The sequence below is a fragment of the Leuresthes tenuis genome, unplaced genomic scaffold (genome assembly GCF_036924035.1).
Source record: "Leuresthes tenuis unplaced genomic scaffold, fLeuTen1.0.hap1 SCAF_8, whole genome shotgun sequence".
NCBI lineage: Eukaryota > Metazoa > Chordata > Actinopteri > Atheriniformes > Atherinopsidae > Leuresthes > Leuresthes tenuis.
The window spans coordinates 35,145,277-35,163,786 of NW_027325362.1; the positions used below are offsets into that span (position 1 = coordinate 35,145,277).

General features: G+C 40.8%; 1 protein-coding gene across 1 annotated transcript; it reads left to right on the top strand.

The window, feature by feature from the left end:
- Nucleotides 1–323: 323 nt before the first annotated feature.
- On the top strand, nucleotides 324–3,284 carry LOC140313475 (uncharacterized). The gene is made up of 2 exons (XM_072391579.1): nucleotides 324–1,517; nucleotides 2,067–3,284. The coding sequence occupies exons 1-2, from the start codon at nucleotides 924–926 to the stop codon at nucleotides 2,973–2,975; spliced, it is 1,503 nt and encodes a 500-aa protein (XP_072247680.1). The 5' UTR covers nucleotides 324–923; the 3' UTR covers nucleotides 2,976–3,284.
- The last annotated feature ends 15,226 nt before the right edge of the window (nucleotides 3,285–18,510 follow it).

Genomic DNA, 18,510 nt, shown 5'->3' on the forward strand with positions numbered 1-18,510 from the left:
CAAGCTTTCATACACCAGATGTTGATCTCTCTGTTCCAAAAGTGGAGGGTAAACTTGATGCTCCAGATGTTGATATGAACTTGCCAAAGGCAGATATTAAAAGTCCTGATCTGGATGTGCAAACTCCAAATATGGATGTAGAAGTTCCATCTGGTAAAATCAATTGGCCTCATTTGAAATGGAAAAAGCCTAAAGTTCAAGGCTCAAAAGCAGACTTAGACATAGATGCAGACCTAAACACATCTGATCTGAATCTCACAGCTCCAAAGATTGAGGGTGACATTAATGTACCGAATGCTGAGTTGAATCTCCCAAAAGCTGATGTAGATATTCAAGGCCCAGATCTTGACATTGATGCTCCCTCAGGAAAAATCAACTGGCCTCATCTTAAATGGAAAAAACCCAAAATTCAAGGCCCCAACACTGATGTGGATGCCAATCTGAGTGCACAAGATGTTGATATTTCAGTTCCAAAATATGATGGGGAGATTAGCTCACCAGACGTTGATCTGAATTTGCAGAGAGCTAATGTTGATGTTAAATCACCAAATGTAGGCATTGAGTCTCCATCTAGTAAGTTCAAATGGCTAACTCTGAAAAAACCAAAATGGTCACGCTCACAACCTACTGTTAATGGTCCAGATATTGATTTAGATGCTGACGTTTCAGCTCCTGATTTGAACCTCTCAGCTCCAAAGATTGATGGTGAAATAAATGCACCAGATGTCAATGTAAACTTATCAAAAGCAGAACTAGAAGGACCCAAGTTAGATATTGATGCTCCTGAGGTTGAAGGTGATGGTCCTTCTGGAAAATTCAAATGGCTCAACTTCAAAAAACCGAAATTTGGCACATTGAAAGGGCCAAAGACTGACATTGATGCTGATGTGAAAATACCAGATGTGGACCTCAAGGGGCCTGATATGGATTTGAGTGCACCAGATGTTAATCTTTCAGTACCAACAACTGATGGTGGGATTGAGACTCCAGACCTCAACATCAGCATACCTAATGCTGATGTCAAAGGTCCAGATGTGAATCTTAATGGTCCAGATCTTGACATTGATCCACCTGATACCAAGCTGAAATTACCCAAGTTTAAATTACCAACTCTAAAAGGGCCAAAAGTGGAGGGCCCTGAAGTAGATGCTGATGTAAAAGCCCCAGATATTGATGCCAGTTTTGACTTACCTAAAGTTGACATGGATACACCAAATGTAGACCTAAAAGCACCCGATCTCTCCTTGTCTGCACCAAAAATAGAGGGCGGACTCGATGCACCAGATTTTGACATAAATGTACCAAAAACTGATCTCAAAGGCCCTGATGTAGACATTCAAACTCCAGAGGTAGATTCCTCCACTGGAAAACTGAAACTACCCAAAATAAAACTGCCAAAGTTTGGCTTCTCAGGGCCAAGGGTAAAAGGACCTAGGCTTGATGGAGATGTTGACCTCAAAAGTCCAGACCTGGATCTGTCTCCACCAGATGTAGATGAAAATCTGCCCAAAGCAGACCTAAGAGCACCTGATGTTGATCTAAAAGCACCAGATGTTGATGCCAATCTTGACTTACCTAAAGTTGACATGGATGCACTTAAAGTAGACCTAAAGGCACCAGATCTGTCATTGTCTGCACCAAAAATTGAGGGTGGACTAAATGCACCAGATCTTGACATTAATTTACCTAAAGCTGATCTTAAAGGTCCTGATGTAAACATTAAAACTCCAGAGGCTGATGCTGGAAAATTCAAGCTACCTAAAATAAAACTGCCAAAGTTTGGCCAGTCTGGGCCAAGAGTAAAAGGACACAATCTTGATGTAAATGCCGATCTTAAGAGTCAAGACCTTGAATTGTCTATTCCGGATGTAGATGCAAAGCTGCCTGAAGTAGATCTAACAGCACCTGATGTAAGTCTAAAAGATGATGTTAAGGGACCTGATCTGAATCTACCAAATGCACACCTTAACTTGAAGAAAGGAGATCTCAGCTTATCTTCACCAAAAATTAATGGAAACCTCTCTGCACCAAAGATAGATGCCAAGTTGTCACAATCTGAACTGGACCTCAAAGGACCTGAAGCACAGTTAAAGAAGCCAGATCTAGATTTAGATACCACCCTTGGTGACTTTAAAATGCCTCATTTTAATCTTCCAAAACTTGATCTGTCAAGCCAAAATGAAGACATGCCCAGTGCTCATGCCTCAGGTGAAGGTGGAATTCGGGCACCCAGGGTAGGCATAGACATACCAGTGCCAGATGCCAACATTTCTCCTTCTACAGTGGAACTGACTGCACCAAAGTTAGAAGGAGATGTCAAGGTACCCAAAGTTGACATGAAAGCCCCAAACATAGATATCAATCTTGAAAAGTCCAAATTGCCACATTTCAAGATTCCAAAGTTTAGCTTTTCAGGGTCTAAAGTAACAACTCCAGAGGTTAGTACCAGTGCAAGTCTTGACGAGGATGATGCTACTGACTCTGAAACTGATGTGTCAAATGCAAATGTGGAAGTTCCTACATTCAAATTCCACAGACTACCCACATACACCATTGATGGCATTGGAGAAGTTGCTGATGCGATTGGCTTATCAAAACTTGACACAGGGGAAAGGGATTATGTAGTCAGCAAAGGGATCCGATTGCCAATAGTGAATGCAACATCAACAGCAGGAAGAAAGATTGACATCATGGAGAGATTGAAAATGGCAAAGGAAAAAGCAGTTAGTGCGTCACCAACTGAGGAGAAAACTGACATTAATCTGAAGTTTGCTGCCCCAAGTGTGGATGTCAGTGCCTCTGAAGAAACAGGAGATTCCTCCCTGGTAAGAGGAGGTACTTTCAAAGTAGAAAAGCCAGAGTCTGCACTGGGCCTAGTAGCTCCAGAAGTTTCAACATCTGATGATAATGAGAAATTGTCCCTAAGTCTCTCAAATATGCTTGGCCTAAACATAAAGGATTCAGATGCTGACTGATTCTTTCAAGATTAACCTGAGAACTAAAGCTTCCGGTCAGAAATATAAATACATGTAACTAGAAACATTCCACATCTTTTTGTAATCATAGAGAGAAATTAAGTTAACTAAAGGTGATGTCAGTGATAAAACCCTGATTGTGCAATATGTTTGTCTGATGAAGAAACCATTTTTTAGAAAGTATGTGTACATTCCACTATTTATACAAGCTTTTTTCCCCTATAATTCATTTGAAAGTATGATAATTAATTATTATGTGTGATCAAAGTGAACTGTTTATGTTTCTGAGAAGTGCATTTACTTTTGATATTTTAAGATGAATTGTTGAATGAAAATGAATGTAAATGAATATATTTCTTAATTTTTGTTCAATAAGATCACTCAAATACTGTCAATAAGCATGTAATTCGTTACTAATGTTAAAGTGAAAATCAAATGGATTACTTGTTGATTTGCATCCAAAATATGAGGATGATGAAAAATAAAAATGAAAATGTAAATACAGTATTTGCAAACTGACAATTTTTTGGGAACCCCCTCAGGAAAAATATCATGTGATTTTTTCAGACTCTGTCGTTCAAAACAATATGACATTAAACATAAGTGTAGGCATCTTAATGAACAGTGCCTATTTTGTAATTACCAGATTACATACTGCTTCTAGGAGCCCTCTTCGAAAGCTTTAGAGAAGAATTCTGAAAATATTTGAAAATAAAAAGTAGTTGATAAATGAGATAAGGCTACAAATATCAAGTATTTTGTTTGGTTGTTTCAAATTAAGAAGGTACCAAAAAGAGAACACTCTTGTTTTTTCATAATTTCTCTTTTTCTGATAATGGGCACAGAGTTCCCCTCCAGCTACATTTCTCAGTGTTAACATCACTCAGGGGTTGTGACATAGATCATACCAATATCATCACCATGTTGTTGCGTGAACAAAACAAACACAGACAGAGAGAGAAAGAGACATCATATATCACGTGGAATTTTGGGTAAACTGAGGGTAATGGATGGTTTGGTAATGCAGTATATTGCAAGGCTCCCACTTGCACTAATAAACCAAAGGCAGTCTTTTGTGTGAACACTTCCTGCTGGGATCTTGTTTTTCAGGAAGAGACTCATAAGAGTAACCTCTAAAATCATGTCTCACTCTATTTAAAAAAAAAATTATATCTTTATTTGGAACCACCTCCTCATATACACCACCTGGGCCAGATCATCTGATAACTTGACTTCTTATACCACTGCTGTGCTGACGATAACCACCTGACGACCACATGGTCTCAGCACGAATCAAAGACTGTCTCTCTGACATATTGAAATGGATGAAAGCCCATCACCTCCAACTAAACCTCTCTAAAACTGAACTGCTTGTTTTCCCAGCCAAACCAACCATACACCACAGCATCTGCATCCAAACTGAATCCCTCTCTTGCTCCATCAAAGGTAGCTAGAAACTTGGGTGTCATGAATGATGACCGACTAACCTTTAAAGATCACGTTACCTCAGCTGCTCGATCATGACAATCGATCATGCTAATGACTGCTTCCTGCTTCTGAAGAGTGCAGACGCATCTCTGCTTCCTCCTGCTGCTTACTGCTTAATTTGCTTTTAAATCATTCTATTTCTTTCCACAAGTCTTGGATATAATTATATTCTTTTTCTTTTAAGTGAACCAAGACTTCTTAAATAATTTTTAATAATTTTTTATTCTTTTTACTTATCTGACGAGCCAGCAACTCTGTGTGCGTGGCCTACAGACAGCTGAAGCCTGATTTACAGTGTCCGGGCACCTAGCACTCAGCTAAAGCTAAATAGCCTGGAAAGGTGCTAACCATTAGGCTAACTAGCAACAAGATGCCTCCCTTCTCCACAGATGACTACTACAGCCTCCTGCAGAAGATTGCAGTACTGGAGACGAAAATTGATCGCTTAGAATTAAATGTGGAGGTAAATGGACTATGTGGAAATGAAACAACCTTGCCATTGATTCAAAACAGCGGAGATGAGCAAGCTAACACACAGCTAAGGAGCACAGATAACACAACCAAGAAAGTAGACTCTGTGCATTATAATAAATCAGCTAATAATAATCCTCCCTGGAACTGTCTCGGTGCAAAACCAAAGAGTAAATCATGTCTCCTGAAAGTGGGAGGACGAGAAACCGACTGGCCTTCACTCCCTACGAGGCAGAGGAGCTCTTCTACCCCTGTACATGGGAGGAAACAGGACTGGACATCTGTGAATGGGAAGGTTAACAACAAACCTCCAAAACAACCGAGTGTGAAACTGCAGAACAGATTTGCTCCACTATCGAAGGACTCTGGATCTCTATTGGATGACCATCCATCCCAAAGCAGCAAGGCAAGGACTGAAAACCTGTTGGAAAGTAAAAGGCCACAGGGAAAGCTAAAGGCTGGGCCTCAAACTCTGATTGTAGCTGCCGTAAATGATGTTCAAAGGATGTAAGTTACTAATGTTAAAGTGAAAATTTAGTAAGAACACTAAAATCCTCTGCTTTCCTCGGGATATGGTTAACAATCTGAAGGAGAGAATTCTTGGAATTGCACATGAATATCCAACTGTGACAAGCATCGTTCTACATACAGGGTCAAACGATGTGTCCAAGCAACAATCTGAGGTTCTGAAACGAGACTTCATTGGATTATTAAACACAGTGTTAAACACAGTGAGGAATGCAGCTGTATTCCTCAGTGGACCTGTACCACCAGTCCGAGGAGGAGAGGAAAGATTCAGCAGGTTGCTGGCACTGAATAAATGGCTTTTATTGGCATGTGCTGAGCACTCAGTGCATTTTATTAATAATTCTAACATTTTTTGGGAACGCAGGCTTCTTTTTAAGGCAAATGGATTTAATTTTAACAAGTCAGGGGTGAAACTGTTCACCTCCAATATATTTTATGTCCTACGTCATCCATCTGTGCTCGGGGCCAAGGCTGAGATAAACAAGGAGTTATCTCATAGAGAGGAACAAACAAATCCCAGCAGAAACCTTGAGGAGGAACTCCATCTGCCCCCACCCAAGAGGAACTTTGGAAAGGAGAGACATCAGAGGCAAGAAAAGGGGTCTTTATTTGCCCCCAACCCTCTCAACAGCACTAATTACCAGGACCAGGGACCAGGACCAGGACCTTCTCCTGCTCCTCACCCTCCCTTTCTCCCTCCTCCTCCCCTCACCTGAAATTCACTGAGGAGATGATGGAGCGGGTCAATGCTGGGCTTAGATCTACCCCCCAGCCCAATCCCTTTTTGTCCCCCATAAACCCCCCACCAGAGCGGCCAAAGGTTCCCCGCCGAGCCCCGCCCCTACTAGAGCAGCCGAAGCGACGGAGCCCAGCCCCACCCCCTTCTGTCCCTTCACGCTGCCACCATGTACTGTCGCCGCAGTCTGATGTGTGACGTGTGGAGGGTCCGGGCTGCGAGGATTATGACAGTCATGACTGGGACCCTGTTTATTCTTAACATTCTTAATTAATGATAACAAACCCTCTTGTGTCAGTGGCAACTGAACTCCATTCCACCGTGGCCTGCAATGACCTTGCCAAATTCTTCATAGACAAAGTCCAAAATATTAGACAAGCAGTTGGTACATCAGCAGCAGGCTCAGCATATGTACCGTGTCCACCGAAAACCGGTTTAAACACCATAACACTGTTTCAACCCATTAACAGTAGAGACCTGGAGGACATCTTACATCACCTGAACTCCTCCTCTTGCTGTTTAGACATCCTGCCAACAGGTTTTTTCAAAGGGGTCTCAAAGACTTTGGAGTCAGACCTGTTACTGATTGTGAACTTCAGGTGTGTTTCCAGAGCCACTAAAAACAGCTGTAATTAAACCTCTGCTGAAAAATGAAAATCTTGACAAGACGTAAATGAACAACTACAGGCCCATCTCAAATCTCCCATTTTTAAGTAAGATCATTGAAAAAGCGGTTTTTCAACAGCTTAATTACTTTTCAACACAAAATAACTGCTATGATACCTTCCAGTCAGGCTTTAGACAGCACCACAGTACTGAGACTGCTCTGACCAAAGTGTTTAATGACAAATGTCTGAATACAGATGGTGGAAAAATGTCAGTCTTAGTTTTACTGGATCTCAGTGCTGCTTTTGATACAGTTGACCACAATATATTACTCAAACGACTGGAGAACTGGGCTGGTTTTTCCGGAACTGTACTAAACTGGTTTAAAACATACTTAGAGAACAGGAAGTACTTTGTGTCAATAGGTAACTTTACATCTGAGCAGACAATAATCACATGTGGAGTTCCCCAAGGTTCCATCCTGGGACTTCTTCTGTTTAACATCTACATGCTCCCACTGGCACTGATTATAAAAAACAACCAAATAAACTACCATAGCTATGCAGATGACACACAGATATATATATTACAATGTCACCAGGAGACCGAGGGGCTGTACAGGCCCTTGGTAAATGCATTGAGGAGATTAATGACTGGATGTGCCACAACTTCCTCCAGCTAAACAAAAACAAAACTGAGGTAATTATCTTTGGAGCCAAAGATAAACGATTGAAAGTCACCACAGAGCTTCAATCTATAAATCTAAAAACTACCAACCAGGCCAGAAATCTGGGTGTAGTGATGGACTCAGACCTAAATTTGGACAAACACATTAAGGCAATAACAAAGTCAGCCTACTATCACCTTAAGAATATATCAAGGCTAAAAGATCTGAGCAGGACCTGGAAAAACTAGTCCATGCATTCATCTTTAGTAGGCTTGATTATTGTAACAGCATCTTTACAGGTCTACCTAAAAAGTCAGTTAGACAACTGCAGCTCATCCAGAACTCAGCTGCTCGAGTCCTCACTAAGATAAAAAAAAGTGGAGCACATCAGTCCAGCTCTGAAGTCTTTACACCGGCTGCCTGTCCATCAGAGGATAGACTTTAAAGTTCTGATGCTGGTCTATAAAGCTCTGAATGGTCAAGGACCAAAAGACATCAGTGACCTCCTGACCCACTATGAACCTTCCAGACCCCTCAGGTCATCTGCATCCGTTTTTTTATCAGTTCCCAGAGTCAAAACCAGACATGGAGAAGCTGCATTCAGCTTCTATGCTCCACATGTCTGGAACAAACTCTCAGAAAGCCTCTGATCAGCTGAAAAACTCAGTGTATTTAAGTCCAGGTTGAAGACACATCTATTTTCAGCCGCATTTGAATAAGCTTGAGTTTCAAAACGGAATCATATTTTAACTATTGATTTTATCTTTCATATATATATTTTTTTCTGATTTTATCTATTGTTCTTATTTCTTTCTTTTGTTTAAATTTTAAATCATGCTTTTTATTTCTTCTGTTTTAATGTCTCTGTAAAGCACTTTGAATCACCTTGTCGTTGAATTGTGCTATACAAATAAACTTGCCTTGCCTTGCCTAATGCCTGGGTCTGTTGTGTGCAAGAGCTTGAGTTTTAACTGTATTATTCCTCATTCTCACTTTCATGATTTTGATTGCCCAACTGTGGTCCTGCATCGTGGGCTCGGGCTTGTCCTGCATTAGGCGGCTGCCCGTTGAACACCATCTGCACTCTGCAGGCCAGTGCTACTTTGTGTAGCCTCTTCTGGTGCGGCCCAGCTGTTTGTCCTAGAGCCAGGACAGCTGTACTGCCGTTCACCAGTCTATGGCAATCTGCTGTGACCTGATGGGAATGATTTGATTTGTTTTACTATTGATTGTTTTCAAATAATCAACAATAGGCACAGGGCACGGCCAGCTCCTGGTGGTGGATTTCCAGGGTGGTGGTCTTCTGTTGGTGCGTGGTATAATTTCTCTTCTTTTTGTGCATGCTGTGTGTGTTGTTTTTTTTCCTCTTTTTTGGATTACTGCCCTGCCTGTCTTTCAACTCTGGGAATTGAGCCAGAGAAAACTGTGTCCCTCTTTCTTTGTATATGTGTGAGTAGCTGCTCGGCTCTTAATAATGACCCTTTTATTTTTATATTGTGGAATAAACTTGTTACTTCGATGAGTTTGTCTCGAGCCTCCTCTGTGGTGAATTTGTGTGCTTAAAGTGTAAACCCAGTTTGGGATGGTGACAATAGCTTTGCTTTACAGTTACCTTTTTGTCTGATCTCCCTAATCCACATTTATCACCATACTGGTCCCGCCACATTCTTTAGGTCCATGTTGGCAAGTTGCTCAGACTAGACTGCTTTGGGAAAATTTTGATACAGCTTAATGAATGGTAGACCAGTTAACCATGTACATGTCACAGTCTGCCCATCAGTTTATGTTATGTCACAGTCTGTTTTATTAGTTTGTCATGTCACAGTTTATGTTTAACCATGTTTTGTTCTAGTCATGTTTTTCCCCTGTCACGTTCAGTTCACTCAAGTCACCTGGTTAATTGTTCACAGCTGCACCGCATTCACTGATCACTCCCTAGACAGTATTTACCTTCCTGGTTTACTTTCATCCATTGCAGAATCCTCACTATCCCTCCATGCTTCGCTGCACGAAGATAAGGCTGGTTTTCCTGCCTCATAGTCTTGCCTTGTTTTGTCATAGTCATGGAATTTATTCATAGTCCTGTTTCTTTGTTTATTCGCAGTCATAGCCTTGTTTTGCTCCATGTTTAAGTATTTTTTAAATCCGGCTCTGCCGCGCCTTTTGTTCCTGCTGCGCTCCCTGATTTTTGGAATAAACCTTTTTGAACTAAAGAGAACTGCATCTGGGTCCTACCATCTGGCCGTCGTCGTCATTGAAATAATCATCAAAAACAAGTAAACTAAATGAGTAACTTGCATAGTAATATTACCAGTGTTATAATTGGCTTTGATCTTAGACATTATAAATTCATATTCTGTATTTTCCTAAATAACCTATGTTCCTAGCTGGTACTTTTCCACTCTGCTCATACTGCACAATCGATGACCTTAAAATGGTCCAAGACCTTAGAATGACATAAACAACTGGGTCAGACAAACCATCTCTATTAGGGCAGATAGGTCTGGTACATTAGATCCACGCCTAAAACAGCAGTCACACATACACACACATTGTTTATCACATCCAAAGAACACAACAAGGACAGTGGTTGGCCTGATCATGCCACTCAAAACTGGCCAATTATACTCTGACAAGTGTGAAAACAACTTCTGTGAGATAAAGCTGAATATAAATATGACATGTTTCCGGATAACGGGGCTCAGCCTGACGGATTTCCTGCGGGAGCTCTGGCACTCCGAGTCCAGCGCTGCAATATACTTTACATGTGACCACTAATAAATACTTTTTTAATAAACAATTTCTCCAGCTTGTTCTTGGGCTTCCAATGAAAGAATCGGGCTAACAATTGGTGCCGTGACCTGGATTGGCTGACTCTGAGACCGTGTCCGATTGAGGACTTCTGGACCTGAGTGGAGGGGACCCTTCTTCAGACAATTCAAGGCGCCTAAAACACAAGGTGAGCAGAAAACCTCTTGTATCAGGATATGTGAAATTTCTGCACATTGGTCATTCTAAACTAAATTGTCTGAATTAGGATGTCCTCCGATCACTAAATCAACAGCACAAAATTTGTGTCTGCAGGTTTACTGGGTGGTCACATATAAAGTATAAATACATAGTCTCACATGAAGAGTGTGTCCTAGTTTAGTACAATTTGGCCAAATAAAAGACATAAAATTCATCTTGTCTTCTAAACTGAATAGGAAGTAGATGAGCCAATGGGCGGGGGTCTATTAGTCCGCTATCGCGGTGTGAGTAATTTCTGTGCAAGTGGCGCTTGGACCTTTATCTGCAATCGGCGGTGGGTCTGTATTACTTCACATTTGGTGTTTGGACTGTAAAATCCGCCATCGGCGGTATGTCTTTTTTTTTTTCTTCTCCTTCTCTCTCCATAAACGGAGGTGTCTTTTTTTTTTTCTCTCCGCAACCGGCGGTGGTTCTGTAGTTGTGAACAGGCGATACACTAAGTGTTTCTCTGCATAAGGACACAGGGCTAAGTTTGTTATTTTTCATGAAAATGTGGGGTGCTTTGCTACTTGGTTGATATTTTACTGTGTTGGTCGAAGTGTATCGAGCAGTCGAGACTGATCGAGAATTCCTACACTGACACAGATCTCAAGTGGTTCTGTAAAAGGGGGGCATTGGACTACAAATTAAAGGGGAATTTAGTTAGGGTGTTACAGAGATTGGTGAATTAAAACGAGTGAAGAGACCCCCAGTGATCAAGCGCACAGAGTAAAAGATTCTGTGTAGAAGCTTCTTGGTCGGGTCCAACACTCGGGCATTGCGCCATTCACCCATTCTGATTAACACGTGTGAAATATCTGAATATGTCACAAACCTTTGATAAGCGGAAAACATGTAAACCCAGCTCATTGGGGTCGGTATTATTTGACACGTTGACGAGATGGCAGAAAAAAAAAAAAGTTCCAAGAGAAGACGAAAAAAGAGGGACAGATAGAATTGTAAACTGGACGAGAGAAATGCAAGGGAAAGGAATGTTTGGAGGGTGTGAATGTGCTCCACTGCAACTGAGTGATTTCTTTGTTTTCAAAACAAGCTACAGGCAGTAGGAATCAAGCTACAGCAAAGCTAAAGGAGGCAGGTTTATTGCAGAGAGCAAGGGCAGAAAAAGACGAAAAAAGAACATTTCTTGCAGACTGTCAGTGTGTTTTAGGAGAATTTAAATTCTCTATTCAGACGCAGTCCTCTGCACAACTAACACAGCATGTGCCAGACACAACGTCATCTTTTCCAGGGACACATCTTACTACACTAGAAGATAAGACACATCTAACCAACATCACGCATGCTCAATAACAGAAGCATGCCATTTAGCTAAAGAAAAAAAAAACTGACCAGTTATACAGATTCAGCATAAACAGCTTAGGGTGGACATGTGTCATTGGAAAAGACAAGGTTGGATATCCTTAGCTTTGTCATAAATGCTCTCACCCTAAGATTATAACATCCCAACCCTGCTTCCTTCTTCCCTCATTCAGTCCTGAGAGTGAGGACAGATTCTGATAAATCATTGGCCTGTACTTAAAGAGTACCAGAGTTACATATAGTTATTTAGTCGAAAAATTTACAATAATAATGGAAGTTTTTACTAGAGCATTTATCATCAATTCAACAATTAATTTATTTTAAAATAAATTTGAATGGGAGAAATACCAAATTGAATGGTGTAGCCAAATTATATATCGCCGGCACACAAGGCACCAACAATATATATTTATAGCGGACACACGTAGCGTGATGTGATAAGATATAAGGATTTATCCGAAAGTTCTCACTATCTGAATAAGCCTTATTTAACCTCGTTTTAGGGCACCACCTTCAATCGAAGGAAAAGACAGAATCTTACGATTCTGGTATGTTAAATTAACAATCAATTATTAATTAATAACTAATAAATTCCAGTCTCATATAGTCGCTACTCGTGAATTCTCGTTTTGTTGGACTCAGGCATACGTAAAGAACACATACACAAAAGCCGGTTGATTTTTTTATATATATATATGAACTATTTATTAAAATGACATGACCAAAGACATGAACCTTAAGACAACAGGAGAAATGCTTTGAATATGGATGGTTATATAAGAAACACTTAGTGAATTGAAAAGAACTAAGGGGAGGGGATGGATGGATACGGAATCATTCAAATAGTCTAGGTTTGTTACTATTTGAATTTAAAAGCTATCAACATGGGTTAGTTTATCATTTTAACAGCAAATTCTCTCGACACCCACCACATACCGTCTGAAATGTAAGAACAGGGCAGATCTTACGGTTAGGTCACCTCCGAACCACAGGTCATCGCCAGCGGGTCCCACTGGGTCTCTCTCTCGGTTCCGTGTCTCGCGGCCTTCGTTGTGGTTGACTTTCAGGGACTGGACCGGTCGCTTCCCTGGGTTCCTTCTGGTAGCTTGAAGACGAACGGTTGGTGTGTCGGAATTCACGCAAATAATGATAAAACTGTCCAAGGGTGGAGTTGGTTTTGGTTGCTGACCAACTCTGAGGTGAACTTAAATTCACCAAAGATTGACAAAAAGGTTGACAAGCTGAACGCTGGCTCCTTTTGGTGATCAAAAATAGGTGAGGAGGCGTACAGCAGCAGAGTTTAAAACGTGCTATAGAGAGGCGACAGGATGACGGATGAACAAAAACGCAAAATGTATCTTTCTACTACATTCTTCTCTTTCTGTCTTTGTTCGGACCTTCTTCTTCCGTCTCATCTTCCTCTCCTGCCATTTTCAAAGACTCTCCGCCAGACTCTCATTCCATCAGTCTCTGCTCTTCATCTTCTCTATTGAACTGGACCTTCAATATTCTCTTTCAATATTCCGTCCATGTTCTATTCAAGAACCTATGCGAACTGGGCAATAACTCTGACTTTTCCTCGCGGGTTACTGGAGTTTGATTCGCGGAGGCGGGGCATGATGTAGGCCTACGCTACACTTTCAGCCCATGGTATGCCTGAAACTGTTGTGACGTCTGCCTGGGCGTATTTTGTAAGGCGACCTGCAAGGAGGTTTGCCTCAAAGCAATTAGACTCCTGCATTCCTCCGTCTCATAAACATTTGTTCAGAGGATTCTAAAACACCATAACTTGTTAAGATATAAAGGGAAAGATATAGCATTAACTTAGGATATAAAGACATAAAAACAACATAACATAACATAACATAACATGATGGTTATGAGTCTCAAAATTCAGATGGATATCTGTAAAGTTATGACGTATGAATAACGAACCAACCAATGTTATTTGTGTTATAGTTGTTGTTATCTGCGTTAAATGCAGAATACAATAAGAAACAGCTGAAGCATTGGTTAATAGTTGCATTATTTCATATAAATGTCACATGTCATATGCAAGTTGTTGACTTAATTTTGGATTTAACTATTCAGGACTACGGACCACTCGGGGGCAATGTGGCTCCATAGAATGATTAGTAATTTTCCAAAATAATAATATCTTCTGTATCGTTCCACGTACGATCATGAAAAAGGTATTAAAATGCAGCTTGTGATATCACTGAGAACATGAAAGAACTTGTACAAAGATACAAAGCACATTTAATACAGTTTCAAGATTCAGTTAAAAAGTGATTCTGGGTGAGATCCTTTTGAGAGGTCCATGCAGCGACTGTCTCTGGCTTGAATCAGAGTCAGGGAAAACTGTCACCATTGTTTACTTTGAACCATATAGGGTCGGAAGGGTCCTGTTCTGGTTTGCCCCAATACTCTCCTGAAAGGGTCCGTTGTTTGTTCAGCTTAGTTAGCACTAAGCTATTAATGCATTTATCTAAATTTATGGCACAGGTCTGTGGAAAGAGGGGCTGAGAAAACTCCCCCAAAATGCTTTTGTGGGCAAAGGTGGTTGTAAATTTCTCTTCTTTGATGTAGAATCCCCCATCTGGTATCTCCACACTGACCATCCCCACAAAAGAATTTTGCAGTCATTTAAAATCTTAAGTTTGTATTAAATTCCACACTTGAGTTCGCTACAATGGACAATCTGAAATCCGCTTTTCAATGCAAGTATCACAGTGAAGAGATAAGAAGCAATAAAATGTCCAAAATAAATTCAGGAAGAACAGTGTTTAAAACTAGACATTAGTACAAGTTTGTTGTTGAATTAAGATTTAACAGCTCTCTTAAAAAGTTAAAGTCAGACAAACAAACATGTCATTTAAATTTTTGATCCTTTAATTGAAAAACTGCCTGAACAAAAGATGTTCTACAAATTGAGACTTTATGATTTCCACCTGAAGCAGGTCTGAGAGCAGACCATATGACAAATGGGGAAAATATCATGATTTAACAGCAAGGTCAGGCAGATAGGTGTCAGACAGTTTCTTACCATCTTAAAGCATTAAAGGTTAGCCTTTATTATGTTAGAGATCACAGTAACAAGACTTTTAAAATTTAGCTGATCTAAATACTTCTCCTCTGCTTCTTTTCACCAATTCTGAGTTAATATTTATCATCAGTATTTATATTTGATCTCATTAAACCATTTAGCTATTTAACTGCAGCAGATCTATGAATCAATTGATCTGTTATCTTAACAGAGCAGCAAAGTGCTTTATATAAAGGTTTAAAGTGAGTTGGATTATTAGGAAATTAACAAACACAGCAATAAAAGGCACAACGAGAGTCCAATATCACCAATGAGTTTCTTGAAGAAGAAAACTCTAAAAGAAATTTAAAGACAGCTGCAGTAAGTCTGAGTCATAACAAGTCAAGTCAAGGTTTGTTTTCATGGCACATTTAAAAACAGCCACAGCAACCAGAGAGCTGTACAGCTGAACAATAGAGAGAAAATAGGCTCCCTTCGATCAAACTCTTTTTGACAGGTGACCCTTGACCTCTTATCGATCAATCAAATTAATATGACAGGTGACCTTTGTTTGACATAGATCAGCCATCTGTTCAGGAGGCCTTTGACATCTAAGGAAGGGGGAGTTTATGGCTAGGGTTAAGAATGATTACAGCTAAGGTCAGGAGGTTGTGAGAAATATATTAGTTGAATGTTTAAATAAGAGAAAGGGTTAATAGAAAAGGTTAAGTTGTAGAAGCTGTCAACATTTTAACAGCTTCAAAGACCGGTCCCTGTAAGGTAAAGATGAGAAAATAATTAGATGTGTGGGGGGTCGCAAGAATGCAGCACTGCAAGGATTTGGGTGTGGGTGGGGGGGTAACAGACATTTGGCTCTCTCTGGCTCATACCATGAGACTGAACGTGTGAGGGGGGTCACAAGAATGCACCATACTGTGACACTGAATGGAGGATGGGGTGTTTATAGCAAATAGAGGTAGGTTTAAATTACACAAAAAGGTTTCCCTCTTAGTTTGCACTCATGGTGCATATGGTATCAAGGGTTGATCTACAGAGAATTCACTAATAGACCAGGTTGCCCATAAAGTTTACATCTGGTTCTCTCTGACTGACCAACTCATACCATGAGACTGAACTGCAGGACTAAGTGTGAAGAACAAATGGCCAGGGGTCATAAGAATGCAGCGTACAGTGTGGGGAAACAATCAAGTGTCGCTGTCTCAGTCCACAAGTAAACATTTTCAACACATCTGTTTCTAACCGTAGGATGGATGTAGATTAAGTGTGAAGAACAAATGAGTTGAAATTAGCACTTCAAGAAATTTTTAAAACACTCCCTTATTTCTATGGAGGGGGATGTAAGACTATATAAAATGGTTCAGGCATTTACCTCGGGGACTCAACTGAGGCAGGACAGGAATCATGGACTCTGGTGCGCAAAAGTCTCCTTAAAACTTTAAATCTTTAAATCTCATAGGTCAGTACTTGTAATAGTAAAAACAACTTTTTTAGGACGGAAAACAAGAGTTGACATCCATCCACCCGGCGGTTCTTTGGGCCTCTTTGGATTATTCAACAGTGAGTAAAAAGATCTGATGATAAACATATGTATGCGTGTATAATTATATTACCACATCATGACAGTGTAATTTTCCAGAGTTGGACGCCGACGACCTGGATGACTTCATATTGACACAAGCCGATTATGGTAATATTTCTTTAACTTTAATAACCTTTAACAAGTGAAATGTTTCAATGAAATAACATCAGATGTAACTGTTTACAGATTTATTAAACAGTGCGGAGCAAGGGCTTCCCACGAAAGAAGAACCCAGCCGTGTTTGAGGGAGATTTGACTTCCATCGCATCGAGCGGGGGGAAACGGACTTTCCCTGAATAAATCTCGGCTAAGACGAAGACTGCACCCTGTTCGGAACAATCAGTTTTCAACGGAGTGTCCGAGTGTTACTACAGAGGACGGGCAGTTGGAATCATCGGTGTTACACACACCACCGAGCATACATTTCTCCCCTCGAATAATACCGCGGCCCAAGTCGCCGGTGAGCGGCTTCAACACCGAGACGGCTGCGGGCGAGGGGACACAGGCTGTCGGTGTACTAGGCTGCATATCGGCGCAGCTATTCGAGGTGCCGGGCCTTGTTCGCGGAGAGGAAGGACCCCTCGCTAAACAGCCTTATCTGCGGGGTAAGTTTAAAAAAACCTCATCATTCTTTGTTTTTGTTTTCTCACGTGTGCACGTAAGCGTCATACGTCATCAACACGGATGTGACGCATAGGGAGAGAGTGAGGGTGGGAGGGGTAGTGGTTAAAAGAGCGCAGCCTTTTTCAGTAGAAGTCATGTGAAGTGGCTGTATAACCCTCTGTAAAACAAGCCAGTTGATATATTATTACTGCTCTGTCCACTTTTCCGTGCTGCTTTCAACGGGAGCATTACATGGTAACATCTATGCAAATTTCACATAGTGTATACTTGAGCAAGGTTTTTTATTTATTTAACTATTTTTATGCTATTAAACTGTGTTTCAATTTGACAGAATCTGATGTTATAGTTCCTGTGAGGTCCGTGATAAAGAATCAACGGAGCATTAGAGTGCGCTCAAGGCTATCGCTTGTCCGAGGGTTAATCAGAGGTGCAGTTTCTTTCTCTACTTTTCAAAAAAAAATTATTATTATATATATATATATATATATATAAGTAAATATCTTATCCCCTCTTAGCCATTCTCAATTCTGTGTACAGATGGATAATCAAGCAGGCAGAGCTGTGCCGGCTGAAATATTCGAGGCTGTGGAAAATTTGGAAAACATTCCCATACCGGTTCATGTGTGGAATTACTTTACACCGCTGGAGTATGCGCTCCTTAATGTCGATTATCAGTCATCTCCTACGAATATTGAAGAAGATGAAAATGATGAAATTAGCATGTTACACGAATTAGAATCATCAATCCTGAATTTAAACGGGCCTCCGTCACCCGCCCTGAGTTTGCAAAATGAGTCACCGAATATTGTCTCACCAAATCCAGCTCCTTGTGCCACATCACTAGATACAACCTCAGCGAATAGTGCTTATCAAACTTCAGCATCAGATACTGTCTCACCAAATCTTATTTCTTTACCTTCTCCAGCTGCAGCAGAACAAACTCGGCAGCATGGTAGGGGCTTGAATCAGGAGAATGTAGCCGTCCCTGAACAGAATCAGAGAGATACACCTCCACCGATTGGGGGCTTGAATCAGGAGAATGTAGCCGTCCCTGAACAGAATCAGAGAGATACACCTCCACCGATTGAGCGTGAACATTTCAATTGTCTTGAAATAAGACGCCCCGTCACAATACCGCGTCCGTGCCCTGATAGAATGCCCAACATCGCTGAGTTCACTTCAGCTGTTATGAGCAATCTTATTGAAGTGGCAGAAACAGCGCGATCACTCGCCAGATGTAATCATGTCGTCCAGCTAGAATTAGTAGGTGAGAGTATTTCTCAACACATTACCGTTTCTGTCACAGACGAGTCTGATGTAATCCTGAAAGCCTTTCTGGACTTTTTAGACGAGTTAACTCAATCGAATGCAGAGATTGCCTCTGATACTAACCCGGAGTTAATCTTCCAGGTAGTAAGAAACCCTACAGGGGGCGCCAAACAGAAGGCTTCAAAAACC

What these genes read in the sequence shown, in the direction of transcription:
- LOC140313475 (XM_072391579.1), top strand. Translation starts at nt 924, where the DNA reads ATGGATTTGAGTGCACCAGATGTTAATCTTTCAGTACCAACAACTGAT. An exon ending in AAAATCTGCCCAAAGCAGAC is followed by an intron (nt 1,518 to 2,066) that starts CTAAGAGCACCT and finishes TCTGAACTGGAC; the next exon opens with CTCAAAGGACCTGAAGCACA.